At 41.9% G+C, this 15,088-nt stretch overlaps 2 protein-coding genes across 3 annotated transcripts in view; one reads left to right on the top strand and one right to left on the bottom strand.

Annotated features, from left to right (window-relative positions):
• LOC139028067 (protein bassoon-like) overlaps window positions 1-340 on the bottom strand; it is a 55,337-nt gene extending 54,997 nt beyond the window's left edge. The window contains exon 1 of the mRNA XM_070444621.1: window positions 82-340. Coding sequence (XP_070300722.1) covers window positions 82-254 — 173 coding nt within the window. The 5' untranslated portion in view covers window positions 255-340. The remainder of the gene's footprint in view (window positions 1-81) is intronic.
• Window positions 341-12,650: 12,310 nt separating this feature from the next.
• Window positions 12,651-15,088, top strand: part of LOC111966287 (helicase ARIP4) — a 59,162-nt gene continuing 56,724 nt past the window's right edge. Inside the window, exon 1 of one of the 2 annotated variants that reach the window (XM_070444395.1) lies at window positions 12,651-12,752. The gene's annotated coding sequence lies outside the window, so the exon portion shown is untranslated. Of the gene's footprint in view, window positions 12,792-15,088 lie in introns of both variants that reach the window. The other variant, XM_023990800.2, reaches the window with a different exon arrangement.

The raw sequence follows: 15,088 nt of genomic DNA, 5'->3' as shown, positions 1-15,088 counted from the left end.
TGTCAAGTGTATAAGGATATCAAATCTATCATTTGTCAAATACTTGGCATCAACTGCACCGTTGCTAATGACAGGTCTTACCTATTCATTCCCGGTCCACCACCCATTCCTCCCCCGGCAGCAGCACCATTGGCGGGCTTGATGAGCTGTCCAGAGCCCAGTGGTGCTGAAATGGAACCAGGCGCTCCCGCCATAGAGATGGAGCCCGGTTCCCCGGGTTGTCCGCCTCCCTCGATGCTCCCTTCGTTCCCCATCCTCTCTGGTTAGGAGATCGAGGAGAGTAATTGTATTTCGACCGTTGTTATAATTATAATAATATAAAAAGCTCAGAGGAGCGAACTCAGCGATGCTGCTCCTCCAACGCCATCATCACCTCCGATCCAGAGACCTGCATGGGGCACGCGCACAGACGGAGGCGAGAAACAGCCAGGGCACGAGCTCTGCTGCTGACGCTGAGGTTGCCGTGCGCGTTCTTATATCAGAAGTATCTCCCGGTTCTTGGAGGAGAGAGACTAGAGGATATCTTGGGGGGATGATCTGTCATAGGATGCAGCTGTATGAGTTACTTTCGTGGCATTAACATCAAGCAGAACTTCTGATGTCGAGAACAAAAGTATTAGAATTGCAAACAAAAATAATGATATTGAAAGCAAAACATCAACCCAGAAGTGTTGAGAGCAACAACAAACAAATTGCAAGGATATTATTAAGAAATGCGAGAACTAATTAATTGTAAATGAATGCAAGACAATTCGTTTTCAGTGAAACATTTTTCTTCAATTTTCCCTATCTTCGGCTATGTATTTTTGCACTTGCACGTTTTTTTATTCATTCCAGCAGTACTCCACCAGGCATCCCACTGTGGTTTTGCCACTGAACCTATGCAGGGTTGGTCCTGGTCAGTCCCTGGGAGGGAGATCAGATGTTGCTGGTCAAATCCCATTGCCTCAGGCCAGTGATGGGGACATTACCCTGCATTGGGTGCCGTCTTTCGAATGTGATGTGAAACAGAAGTCCTCTGTGGTCATTAAAAATCCTGTGGCGCTTATGGTAAAAGTAGTGGTGCTAGCCCCAGTGTCCTGGCTAAATTGGCAAACTGGCCCCATTCCATCATAGCCACCTAATTTGTATATATCACTCCTGACCTCTCAACCATGCTAGCTGTTGCGTGGTGAGCGTTCCGGCACAAAATAGTTGCCACACATTGGTTGTGGATGAGGTGAGGTTTCCCCTTACTATGTAAAAGCTCTTTGATTAGTAATGTATACATCCAATCAATCCATTCTGTGTAGGCGGGTTTAGAGGAAGCATCTCCATTGGTCAATCAGTTTTGGAGTAATGGTTCAGCCTCATGTTACAATAAGTGCCCAGGGATATTTTTGACCACGTAGAATCAGGACATCCTTTTAACGTCCCATCTGAAAGACAGCAGCCTTCGCAGGGCAATGTCCCCATCACTGCCCTGGGGCAGGGGGATTTGATATTAACACCAGAGGGAAAAGTGTCCCCTACTGGCCCTCCAACACCACTTCCAGCAACATCTGGTCTCCCATTCCAGTGACCGACCCTGCTTTGCTTCAGAGGCAAACCAGCAGTGGGATGCCAGGTAGTATCCTGCTGGAATGTATTTAAAAAAAACTTGCAACTGCAAAAAAAGGCAGTGAAAGCACAAGCCAGGGTGATAATGTAACCACATTTTTTTTTTAAATGCAGGCAAAGAGGGAGGCGTTGTCACGCCCTGACCTTAGAAACCCTTTTATTCTCTATTTTGGTTAGGTCAGGGTGTGACTAGGGATGGCAATCTATGTGTTCTATTTCTATGTTGGCCGGGTATGGTTCCCAATCAGAGGCAGCTGTCTATCGTTGTCTCTGATTGGGGATCATACTTAGGCAGCCTGTTTTCCACCTTAGTTTGTGGGATCTTGATTTTGTTAGTTGCTGTTTAGCCTGCAGAACTTTATGTTAATTTTGTATTTTATTGGGGTTTTGGTGTTCATTTGAAATAAAAGTAAGATGTTCGCCTACCACGCTGCACCTTGGTCTAATTCATCTTTAAACAGACGTAACAGGTGTTTGATCTCAATTGTTTATAATTAAACATGTTTCACTGAAATCTTTTGTTTTACATTTATTTACAATTAATTTGTTCTCACATTTAAAAAAAATCCTTGCTGTATTATATTTTTTTGCTCTCAATACTTTGGGTTTCATGTTCTGCTTTCAATACCATTCTTTTAATTTGCAATAATAAGAATTTTGTTCTCGATTTCAGAAGTTCTGCTTGATATTAATGGCAAAAAGTGACTCCATACACCTTTCCCACTGAAAAAACATGTCCTCTTTGAGCAGCTGGACACACCTCTCTCAAACTGGCGCAGCAGTCTAAGTGGTCTAAGGCAATGCATCTCAGTGCTAGAGGTGTCACTACAGACCCTGGTTCGATTCCCGGCTGTATCACAACCGGCTGTGATTGGGAGTCCCATAGGGTGGTGCACAATTGGCCCAGCGTCATTAGGGTTTGGCAGGGGTAGGCCGTCATTGTAAATAAGAATTTGTTCTTATCTGACTTGCCGAGTTAAATAAAAAATACTGCAGGACTGGTCCAGGTTATTAGTGCGCATTTCACCACTTCTGCAGGGTGAGAGCAACATTTTCTGTTGTGACACCAAGCCCTCGGAGCCCCAATAATACAGATGAATAAATCCTGACAGGTTACAGTCACAGTTCAAGGCTGATCAAATCCCTTTGTAGCTAAAATAAAATGACAACGTTTTTCCTAAACTTCCTTCCAGCCACCATCAGAGCTGCTATTCTGATCCAAACCCAACAAATAATTTGCCAATGCATGGCCACCAATGCGTCTTGGATGGACAACCCGCGTTATCAGTCACTCTGACAGGCGGCCTCGCCCATTGCGTTGACGATATGGAGGCAATGGCGCATACTTAAGGAGATTAAAATTAGGCATGTGCCAACACTCCACCTCAGGCGGCACGGACGGATGAATCCCATTGGCTGGGCTGGGATGATTGATTGGCCGTGGGCCAGCCTTGATCAGCACTTTGGCTGCCCACCTGTTCCCTGGACCACAGAGAAGAGCAGAGGCTGGGCAGTGCCAGTCTGCCAGTCGCTTATCTCARCCCCCTCTCCCCATTCCATCACAGTCAGACTAGACTACAGCTAGACAGCTTTGTCTCCAAATGAACAGATCCTTCCTGTGATACTATAAATGAGCTAAGCTAAGGATTTTCTCTCTGTTGGCATTTTCATTTGTACAGGTCCCAATGGACCTCAGTAGGCCTATCACTGGAATCTACTTGTCCGTTTAAAAAAAAGAACCCCATACCTGAAACTTCAAATGACTGGACCACCAATACATTGCCACATAGGCCCTTCAACCACAGAACACCCAGTCTATATCCGTCATATCAGTTTGAGCATTGATTAGGAAAGCCTAATCAATCCAGAAGATGAGAATAAATGAGATGCCAGAGGGACACTCAGAACAGAGCCATAGATACACCGTATAGAGTTAAATATGCCTCTGAGAATAAGCCCTGTGACAATGCCTGCCTATAGGCATTATAGCCATGTAGGCTATGGCATATAGCCAGGCCTAATCCACCTGGAATTTAAAGGACACATAAACCCCTCCCTCTCCCTGTCATGAATGGGTTAATTCACTACCTTCCCTACATTGAGGTCTCGAAGTCCCTCTAGACCTCTCTCTCACCCTACCTTTCCCTCTCTCCCCTTCTCCTCCCCCCTCTCGCCACCTCTCAATCCCTCCCTGCTTCCTTTCCCTCTCTCCCTCTGTCCTCACCCTCCACCTCTCCTTTCTCCCGACAGTCTCTCTTTGCTGTCAGAACGGAACACGTTGCTGGCGTGCCGATGCTGTATAAAGAAACACAGGGGAAATATGAAAGACAGATGGCTGAGAGAGAGAGAGAGAGAGACGTTAACCTCGTTACTTTTCAGAGGCTCGGTGGGCACTGTGTTGGAAGGTATTTGACATTTGATGACATTTGTGGCATTTCAGAGTGTGTTCTGACTTCAAGACACACTCTGAAYCTACAAGGGTAGTGTGAGAAGAGACTTGGGAGGGAGGAGGGGGTTTGGCAATGTCTGTTAGGTCAACTGAGGTGAAGACCAATATTGCCACGCCCTCATTTCTGAAATCTGTCCAGATGATCAATAGCCGATGAACGATCTGAGACAGAAAACAATGGCATCACGCAAGCAACATATAAAACAGCCACGTGGTACTTAATATGTCGTTTTCAGCCCTATAGGAACTCTATAAAGGATTTTAAACAACTCCCAGGCTGATGTAAAACACTCATAAGACTGTTGCTTTATACCCTGATGAAGGCAGCTTGTCTGTCGAAACGTTGGTCATTAGGTTATTAAGTTATTGCATCCGAGCTCCTAGAGTGTGCGGCTCTCCTTTCATTTTTCAAGTGTTGCTTTATGTAAAACAGCATATGGCACCACTGATAAATGAGCAGTGACTCATTTGGGTCTACTTACAGAAGACAAGCACATGGAATTATCAAGGGTAAAATGCTCCGCTCGCTTCCTATAGGTTTATTATTTCCAGCTGTGCTCCAAAGGGGATTTGTTATAACGACACAACTTAAAAGCAATGCGGTCTATACTTAGATGAAAGCAGTGGAGGCTGCTGAAGGCAGGATGGCTCATAATAAAGGCTGGGACGGAGCGATTGGAATGGCATGAAACACATGGAAACCACGTGTTTGATGTATTTGATATCATTCCACTGATTCCGCTCCAGCCATTACCACGAGCCCAGTCCTCCCTAATTAAGGTGCCACCAACCTCTTATGCATGAGAGCATGTTTGGTGCTCAGATTGCACTAGGAAAATGTACATGGTGAGTTACTCCACCTAGTGGATGAATACCGTCATTGCACTAATAGCTGTAAACAGCAGCATTATCATCAGTAATGTGATCAGTTGGTGGAGGACAAGGTTGGCTCACCCTCCTCCTGGAGCTCTACCCTCCTGCAGGATTTCATTCTATTCCTAATCAAACACAACCGATCCTGCAATTAGTTGTATTCATATCGGGATGGAGCAAAAGCCTGCACAATCAGTCGACATGTATCGTACTTCTATAGAAATACCACAGTAATCAATATAAGAACCATTATTATGAGTGTCTGTGATTTGGTTGCATTCTTGAACATAAGCTTATCACCTGAATCGATATGTAATAAGGAAAGGTTGCCCTGTTTAGGCCTACCAAAATAATACAATAATCCCGTAATAGCAGTAGGATATGATGCCTCTCTTTCAGATCTGGGTGCAGAATGGGCCCTGCTTTGCTCTGTCTGACAGCAGAGGATTTAAAAACAAAACATGATAAGCCACAGAAAAGTGACAGAGGCTTGAAATGGAAGAACGACGGCATCTCTCAGAGGATAAGCTGGACTGGGGTGGGCTGGGTTGGGGGTAATTTTAGGCCCTGGTGCTGCGATGCTGCTGACTTTACATTGCAGAGCTTGTATGCCTGACTGACTGCCAGCCAAGGCTCGTTGTGATTGATGTAGGCGGATCAGCGGAGCAGTGAGGGAAGGAGAACCGAAGGCTCCTCAGGAAATTGGAACAAGTTCCATAACTCAGGGCCTTTAGCTCTCCTTGCTACATATTTTGGTCTCAATCTCCCACTACATCCACAACCCCTCAGATTCCTGTCGAGGGAGTGGGAGACAGACAGAGGGTTGACTGACTGCATTTGAGCTGATAGAAGAGTTATTGCAGATGATAGACGGATTATAGATAGATAATGTGCCATCAGAACATAGAACAGAATATTGGGAAAGAATAAACAGAGGGAAAAGAGTCGATGGGAAAAGGCCATACATTTGCATTTGACGTGCACTGCCCACAGAAATGATTCACACCCGTTGACTTTTTCCACATTTTGTTGTGTTATAGCCTGAATTTAACATTGATTAAATAACATCAAAGTGAAATTATGTTTTAATTAGATTTTTTACAAATTAATACAAATATGAAAAGCTGAAATTGTCACGCCTGCTCCCGCTCTCCCTCTCTGGCGCTCGAAGGCGCCAGGCTGCCCTTCATTACGCACACCTGTCACCATCATTACGCACAGCAGCGTTCATTGGACTCACCTGGACTCCTTCCCTTTGTTGATTGCCTCATCTATAACTGTCTGCTCCCCCGTTTGTTCCCTGTGTCTGCATTAATGTCGTTATGTGTTCATGTACAGACACTGTCCTGTTCCATATCCGTTGATAATTAAATGTTCCCTCCCTGTACCTGCTTCTCGTCTCTAACAGCGTCGCTCTTCACAGAAATGTATTGAGTCAATAAGTATTCAACCCCTTCGTTATGGAAAGCCTAAATAAGTTCAGGGGTAAAAATGTGCTTAACAAGTCACAAAATAAGTTGCATGAACTCACTATTTGTGCAGTAATAGTGTTTAACATGAGTTTTGAATGACTACCTCATCACTGTACCCCACACATACAATTATCTGTAAGGTCCCTTAGTCGAACAGTGAATTTCAAACGCAAATTCATCCACAAAGACCAGGGAGGTTTTCCAATGCCTTGCAACGGGCATCTATTGGTAGATGGGTAAAAAAAATTAAAAGCAGACATTGAATATCCCTTTGAGAATGGTGAACTTATTAATTACACTTTGGATGGTGTATCAATACACCCAGTCACTACATACATACAGGCGTCCTTCCTAACTCAGTTGCCGGAGAGGAAGGAAACCATTCAGGGATTTCACCATGAGGCCAATGGTGACTTTAAAACAGTTACAGAGTTTAATGGCTATGATAGGAGAAAACTGAGGATGGATCAACAACATTGAGTTTTCTCCACAATACTAACCTAGTTGACAGAGTGAAAAGAAGGAAGCCTATACAGAATAAGGCACGAAAGTAATTCTGCAAAAAATGTGGCAAAGCAATTCACTTTTTGTCCTCAATACAAAGTGTTATGTTGGGGGCAAGTCCAATACAACATATTACTGAGTACCACTCTCCATATTTTCAAGCATAGTGGTGGCTGCATCATGTTATGGGTATGCTTGTAATCGTTAAGGACTGGGGAGTTTTTCAGGATCAAAATAAATGGAATGGAGCTAAGCACAGGAAAAATCCTAGTGGAAAACCTGGTTCAGTCTGCCTTCCACCAGACACTAGGAGATTAATTCGCTTTTCAGCTGGACAATAACCTAAAACACAAGGCCAAATATACACTGGAGTTGCTTACCAAGACAACATTGAATGTTCCTGACTGGCTTACTTACAGTTTTGACTTAAATCGGCTTGAATATCTATGGCAAGACTTGAAAATGGCTCTCTTGCAATGACCAACAACCAACTTGACGAAGCTTGAAGAATTTTTAAAGAATAATGGGCAAATATTGTACAATCCAGTTAAGCTCTTAGAGACATACTCAGAAAGACTCACAGCTGTAATTGTTACCAAAGGTGACTCTAACGTTTATTAACTCAGGGGTGTGAATACTTACGTAAATGATATATTTCTGTATTTCATTTTCTATACATTTGCTAACATTTCTAAAAACATGTTTTCACTTTGTCAATTGGTCAACAAAAAAAAAGTGGGGTATTGTGTGTAGATGGGTGAGAAAAATATATTTAATCAATTTTTAATTCAGGCTGTAACACAAAAAAATGTGGAATAAGGCACTGTATGCATTGATTTGACCCAGGTCTGAAAGCTAGTTAAGGTACATTTTGTAGAGTAGGCATATGGAGCTACAAAAGGCTCCACTCACATACCTCACCATGAGTCCAAGAGTCATGAAACTCATCATGACTCACCTTTTTTAATTATCTCACTTTCTTCAGTAGCTTCCACGCCCTTACTAAACGTGTTCCCATTGCATTCCAAACACGTAACATTTTCAAAGCGCTGTTGTGGAGAAACAAAGCAATCATTACAAGTTAAGAAGAAGAAAGGATTACATTGATTCAATTTAGCTGTTGATTGGCTAATTAATGCTTTTCACAGATCAATTCTGCCTGCTTGTTAGAGCGGAAATAAACACTGCTGCTACTTCACTCTCCAACCAGGTGCATGAATTGAAGCGCGAAGTGAAGTGAAGAGGAGATTTGGCAACTCGGGAGGGCAGTGGAAGTTGATAAAAACCTTTCTTGAATGATATAACCAACTGTTCCAGTGTGGTGATGCTGATGGTTTCTCGGGACTGATGGCTTCTATGGTTGTGGCTATTGAAATACAGCTATACATTTTAGTAAATTAGCACAAGGTTTCGCAAACTTGGTCCCAAACCCCTGATTTAGCAGACCATCTTATCCAGAGCGACTGGGGTTAAGAGTCTTGCTCAAGGGAACAGATAGATTTATTTCACCTAGTCATTTCGGGCTTTCAAACTCGTGCTTCAATCCAAGTAGCATAATAAAATCCCCATCAAAATCAGTTAGTTTAACTAAGAGATATCTGGTCCACCACATCCGCCTATGTCGGCCTTCCGCACCTGTGGCCGTGACCGAGCTACAGCAGTGGCTGTCAGACCATGAGACATCCGGACAATCGGTCTTCTCGCGAAAATGTCTGTTTGACCACTCTATGGAAAGATGACTCTCGCAAACATGAAGGTGGTCATTGTTTTGCGGAGTGTCACGGGACTTGTCTGAAGGTAACCTATACAAATGAATAGAAATGGCAACAAAAATAAGGGGTTGAATGTGTCCCCCCCCCCCCCACAATTTTTTTTTTCTTCTGAGCTTTTTTGTATCTTCCACCATTCATATAGTGCCACGGAATGAGTCATAATACCCATAAAACATAGCAGTCAAACAAGGAAATGGTTCCAATAATTTTTCCACCATTCATTTTTCTCCATAGGGGAATATAGAAACACTTAAAATAAGGACTGTTTTGTGTAGGCTTAACATGGCGTGATGTTTTGATAACCGTGTTTATCCCTCTAGGACAGGGTCTGAATACTTATGTAAATAAGGTATTTCTGTTTTTTTTTTTTTTATATACCTTTGCAAAAATGTCTAAAAACCTGGTTCCACTTTGTCATTATGGGTTATTGTGTGTAGATTGCTGAGATGTTTTATTTAATTTAAACCATTTTAGAATAAGACTAACATAACAAAATGTGGAAAAAGTCAAGATCTCTGAATACTTTCCGATGGCACTGTATCAATATATTTGCCTGTGTTCATCCCATAAAAATGAAATGCTAATTAGCTGCTAATGTGGCTATCGTAAAGAACTACAAATGCCATGATGATCTGGATGAGACTGCCAAATCAAGGCAAAGGTAAGAATCTCTGGATTATGTTTGCTAAATTTAGTAATTAATAAATTGGAATGGAAAATGGAAAATTCTGTGAACTATCTTATGCAAGTTTTAAATTGACACAATACCTGTTAGCAAAGGTGTCAGCTAGAGATGACGTGCAGGAGCTTGCAGGGATTTGTAGTCTTGTATGAAGTCTACTTTGATGCTAATTAGCATTTTCAAATCTGAGATTAAGTAGAGACGAATATATTGATAAAAGTCACCTTGTCCGAGAGAGATTTACATGGTTATCAAAACGTCTCGCCAGGGTAAGCCTACACGAATAACAGTCCTTATTTTAAGTGTTTTTAAAATTCTCTATGGGAAAAATGAATGGTGGAAAAACGACTGGAACCATTTCCCCGTTTTACCGCTAGGTTTTATGGGTATTATTATATCTCCACTGTGGGGCTCTGTAGTGGTTTTAGAAGGAACATTGAAGGAGCTTTTTATACATTTCAAAATGGCCTCCTATGCGTTCAGGAACAAGTCATAATGGGAATACAAAACATAATGTGATTGGTGAATGAGTCTTAAAAAATCGGACCAATTCTATTGAGACATAGAGTGACCAATAGATTGTGGTTACATACAGTTGAAGTCAGAAGTTTACATACACTTAGGTTGGAGTCATTAAAACTCGTTTTTCAACCACTCCACAAATTTCTTGTTAACCATCTATAGTTTTGGTAAGTTGGTTCGGACATCTACTTTGTGCATGACACAAATAATTTTTCCAACAATTGTTTACAGACAGATTATTTCACTTATAATTCACTGTATCACAATTCCAGTGGGTCAGAAGTTTACATACACTGACTGTGCCTTTAAACAGCTTGGAAAATTCCAGAAAATTATGTCATGGCTTTAGAATCTTCTGATAGGCTAATTGACATCATTTGAGTCAATTGGAGGTGTACCTGTAGATGTATTTCAAGGCCTACCTTCAAACTCAGTGCCTCTTTGCTTGACATCATGGGAAAATCAAAAGAAATCAGACAAGACCTCAGAAAAAAAATTGTCCAAGGATGAAGGTTCCACGTTCATCTGTACAAACAATAGTATGCAAGTATAAACACCATGGGACCACACAGCCGTCATACCGCTCAGGAAGGAGACGCGTTCTGTCTCCTACAGATTAACGTACTTTGGTGCGAAAAGAGCAAATCAATCCCAGAACAACAGCAAAGGACCTTGTGAAGATGCTGGAGGAAACCGGTACAAAAGTATCTATATCCACAGTAAAACGAGTCCTATATCGACATAACCTGAAAGGCCGCTCAGCAAGGAAGAAGCCACTGCTCCAAAACCGCCATAAAAAAAGCCAGACTACGGTTTGCAACTGCACATGGGGACAAAGATCGTACCTTTTGGAGAAATCTGGTCTGATGAACCAAAAATGGAACTGTTTGGCCATAATGACCATTGTTATGTTTGGAGGAAAAGGGGGATGCTTGCAAGCCGAAGAACACCATCCCAACCGTGAAGCACGGGGGTGACAGCATCATGTTGTGGGTGTGCTTTGCTGCAGGAGGGACTGGTGCACTTCACAAAATAGATGGCATCATGAGGAAAGAAAATTATGTGGATAGATTGAAGCAACATCTCAAGATATCCGTCAGGAAGTTAAAGCTTGATCGCAAATGGGTCTTCCAAATGGACAATGACCCCAAGCATACTTCCAAAGTTGTGGCAAAATGGCTTAAGGACAACAAAGTCAAGGTATTGGAGTGGCCATCACAAAGCCCAAACCTCAATCCTATAGAAAATGTATGGGCAGAACTGACAAAGCGTGTGCGAGCAAGGAGGCCTACAAACCTGACTCAGTTACACCAGCTCTGTCAGGAGGAATGGGCCAAAATTCACCCAACTTATTGTGGGAAGCTTGTGGAAGGCTACCCAAAATGTTTGACCCAAGTTAAACAATTTAAAGGCAATGCTACCAAATACTAATTGAGTGTATGTAAACTTCTGACCCAATGGGGATGATTTGATAAAAGGAATAAACACTGAAATAAATAATTCTCTCTACTATAATTCTGACATTTCACATTCTTAAAATAAAGTGGTGATCCTAACTGACCTAAGACTAGGATTAAATGTCAGGAATTGTGAAAAACTGAGTTTAAATGTATTTGTCTATGGTGTATGTAAACTTCCGACTTCAACTGTATTAGTGATCAATAGACTAGTATATAGTTACAATCTCAGTCACACAGTTGAAAAACGTGTTTTTTTGTTGCTCAAACTAATATGGCCATATGTATAATGTCACTCACATCAGGGAAAGAAGACAAACTGCAACGAACAAGACGTGCATGAAGTGTTCGTGACGTTTGTGCCGTCATTCTGTTACCAAACGTTTGCATCTGGACTGTTCTTGAAGTAAATGTGTTTTTGTAAAATGTTCTGTGGAAATGATTAAAGTCGTCCTTATGCATAGAGTTTGTATGGTTGGTTTAACTTTGCAATCAATCAATCAAATGTATTTATAAATCCCTTTTTACATCAGCAGAGGTCACAAAGTGCTGTACAGAAACCCAGTCTAAAACCACAAACAGCAAGCAATGCATATGTAGAAGCACTGGTTTTTGTTTGACATACATTTAAAAGTGAAAAGTCTGCGCCTCAGCGTCAGTCTTCTAACCTGGAATTGTCCTGAACTCTATCAAGGGGCGCTTAACATAAATGGCCAGTAGGGGGCGCCACAAGAACGAGACAATTTATAAATGAGGCAGTAGACTTTTTTCGGATCATTAACCAGTAGACTAGCCTACTGGGTGAAATCTCTTGCAAAAATAATGACAAAAATATATATATAATTCCCTCGATTAATTAACCGAGAATTAAACGTGTTACTGTTTAGGAATAGAGAAAATGTAGGCTTGTCAGAATGAAGAGCATATCAGATGGGAAAAGCTTCCATTTCATAACTTGAAAACCCATAGGAATTGGACAACAATTTAAAATTGTTTCATTTTATGGATTTGGCCATGCTTCTTGGCTGTTTGATATTTAGGCCGAATCTATCATATTTCTTCATTTAGATGGTATAGTAATTGGATATTACATGTTTGTCTAAAGTGCAGTTTAGCACAACGTGTAGCAAAAGCAAAAGCATACTTGAATCAACATAATAATAACCAGTTTGCACAGTTAATGTATTATTTAACTTGATTCATATTAATGTGTTACGCAAACTCGACCCTGTGTCTCACTCAATTTGTTCCCCCTCGTCGACGAATATTTAAACATTTTGGCAGTGCGTTTCCGGAACTCTGGTATTGTTTTTTTTTTTTTGTATTCCTGAAGGGGACCGACAGCATAGCATCGCTGTTCCTCAAGAAACTGATTAAAGAAATTTCAACTGAATGTAACTGAACATTTATTGGAAATTGAATGTAAGTAATTCAAGACATTTCACGCAGTGAATACGAAAGGTGAGCATACTTTTTTCGTTTACATGCCAAATTTAATTGTGGGGACATTGGTCGTGTTTTGGCTGTCTGTGTCAACTGTGGGCAATGAGAGCCTAGTGCACATCGCTGGTGCTCAGACTGCATTGCCATTGCGGTGAGCGCATGTTATGAAACGCGTGGGTTTCGTAACTACAGTCAGCGTGTTCCGGAGTCGAGTCGGGGGGCAAAGCATTGGTAATGGAGGATGGTTTATTGTTGCAATTCTACAACAGACAAAATAATAATTAACTTCCAATAGTGAGTTATAATAGTTATGGCTTACTAAAAGTGAGATCTGAAATTCAAAACTAGTTTAACCTGTGGTTTTGGCGGTGTTGTTTTGATGTGACACAAGAACATCTATTACTTATGTTATCTTGTGTACATTTTGTTTAGATAATTTAGTCTATCTGCCTCAACATCTTACCTCCCAGTTATTTTGTTGCATAACCATATTTTGGGAGAATAAGAATTGGGATTTAGTCCTACTAGAGATTCAACAATCTAAATGTGTTGTTAATGGGGTTGAAAGGTGTGTTGTGCTGAGTGATTAGGCTCGTTGCCCTGCCCTGATCCTCTGGTTTAACAGACTAGTTATTTTGTTGAAAGGAATACAAATACATTTGCTTAATCTCCCTTTTTAGATCATGTATCTAATGAACTCTATCTATCAGTCCCAAATGTCTTTGAAAGTAATTGAAATACCCTAAGTAGTATTTGAACCCAGGTCTGTCCCAGGCACAACATTGCGTGTTCTGCGAAGAAGAAACCGCCTGTTCTGTCTTTTTAATCCATCACACTTGTTCTTTCTCCTTTGCTCTTGTAATCTATTTTTTGGGGGGGGTCAATTTGTGTTCAAGCTGCCACATCAGCTCCATGTCCATTGTCATGTTGACCAGCCATGATGATTTCTGCAGCAGTTGATTTCTTTACCTTTAATCAGCCACTCCATTAGCTTTGTGGTTGTCTTAAGTGGCTTTTCTTACCCCACTTGGTGCACGCTGAAAAGTCTTAACCACACAAGACAACGATGTGCTCAGCGTATGTCTATACTCTCTCTGCCTTTTCCTCACCTCAGTTCAACGTGAGGAGTGTCTCAGAGCAGCACACAGATACCAGATGTGATCTGTCGGGAACATTTTAAAAGGCCTTCTCCTTTTAGAGCGTCCGAGGGTGGCTGCTGCCGGCGCTCGCTCACTCTGTTCCTGCTAACAAGCACAGCGGGAGACCGCGGGCGCGGGAGGGTGACATGACACCTAGCCCAACTGTCTCTCCTACGCACTCGCCTCACTCCCTGTCTGCCCGAAAAGAGGCGCAGCACTCCTCCTCTGTTTATCTCCACCCTCGAACTCCCCAAGCTTATAACTCTGTCCCTGTCTCGTCCTTGTCTCCTCTTAATCGTGACGTTCATGCACTGTCCCCTCCCTCGTACACCCAACAGGCTAAGTCCCTGTTACAGGTGTAAAACACATGTCGAAAAATACACTAAATGGCTCTGAGCTGCACCACCTCTGCTCTTCTTGCTGAAGCCCATCCACCCGAGCTCCATTATTTATGTCCAAATGGTCTGTACGTGGTACGTACTGTACTGTACTAGACCGAGTGGAGGGGCGTCTTTCCGCCTGGGTAAAGGCTTCTCTGAAGAGGAGTAGCCTATTGAGTAGAGGTCAAAAAGAGAGCCTAGCAGAACAGAGATAGGCATATCACTCACATGGCCTATATGAGATCCCAGCAGGCAGTCCATAGACGGGGATCACCATGATTCTTATACTTGGAATGTTCTGGTTTATGTAATTGAGTAGCTGCCAGTAAGACTGGGGTTTTATAACACCTACCTTTTGTGTATATGTTCAAATTTGTCAGTGTTTTCCTTTTCCTGGAAAGTTTAACGTTTGGAGACGGAAGGTTTTCTTCTGACCGCGATGATTCGTTGATTGATTAATTTTCCAACAAATAAATGTTTTATAGTGACCATTTTTTTAGTTTGAGTTTTTCACTACTAGTCACTAGCTAATTCACTCAGGATATTGTTAAATGCATGTTTTAAGTGCACAATTTCATCATTTGATAGGCTAACTGTTCTAAGATCCACAGGGGTCCTTTGTCAAGACGCCAGTTGAACGCTGAGTCCGTTGAAGAGCTCCTTTTGAACGCTTTCTGAAACCAAATAAGACCACTGTTTCTGCCTGTTTCTGCCTGTTGGCTGCCTGTTTCTTGATGGATCAGTCTAAAATATTTAGAGGCTAAGGTCATTGATATAATAGCCTTTCGTTTTGGCA

Source organism: Salvelinus sp. IW2-2015, linkage group LG7 (genome assembly GCF_002910315.2).
Source record: "Salvelinus sp. IW2-2015 linkage group LG7, ASM291031v2, whole genome shotgun sequence".
NCBI lineage: Eukaryota > Metazoa > Chordata > Actinopteri > Salmoniformes > Salmonidae > Salvelinus > Salvelinus sp. IW2-2015.
Note: the sequence above shows the minus strand (reverse complement) of the source record. Positions and strands in the feature narration are given on the sequence as shown.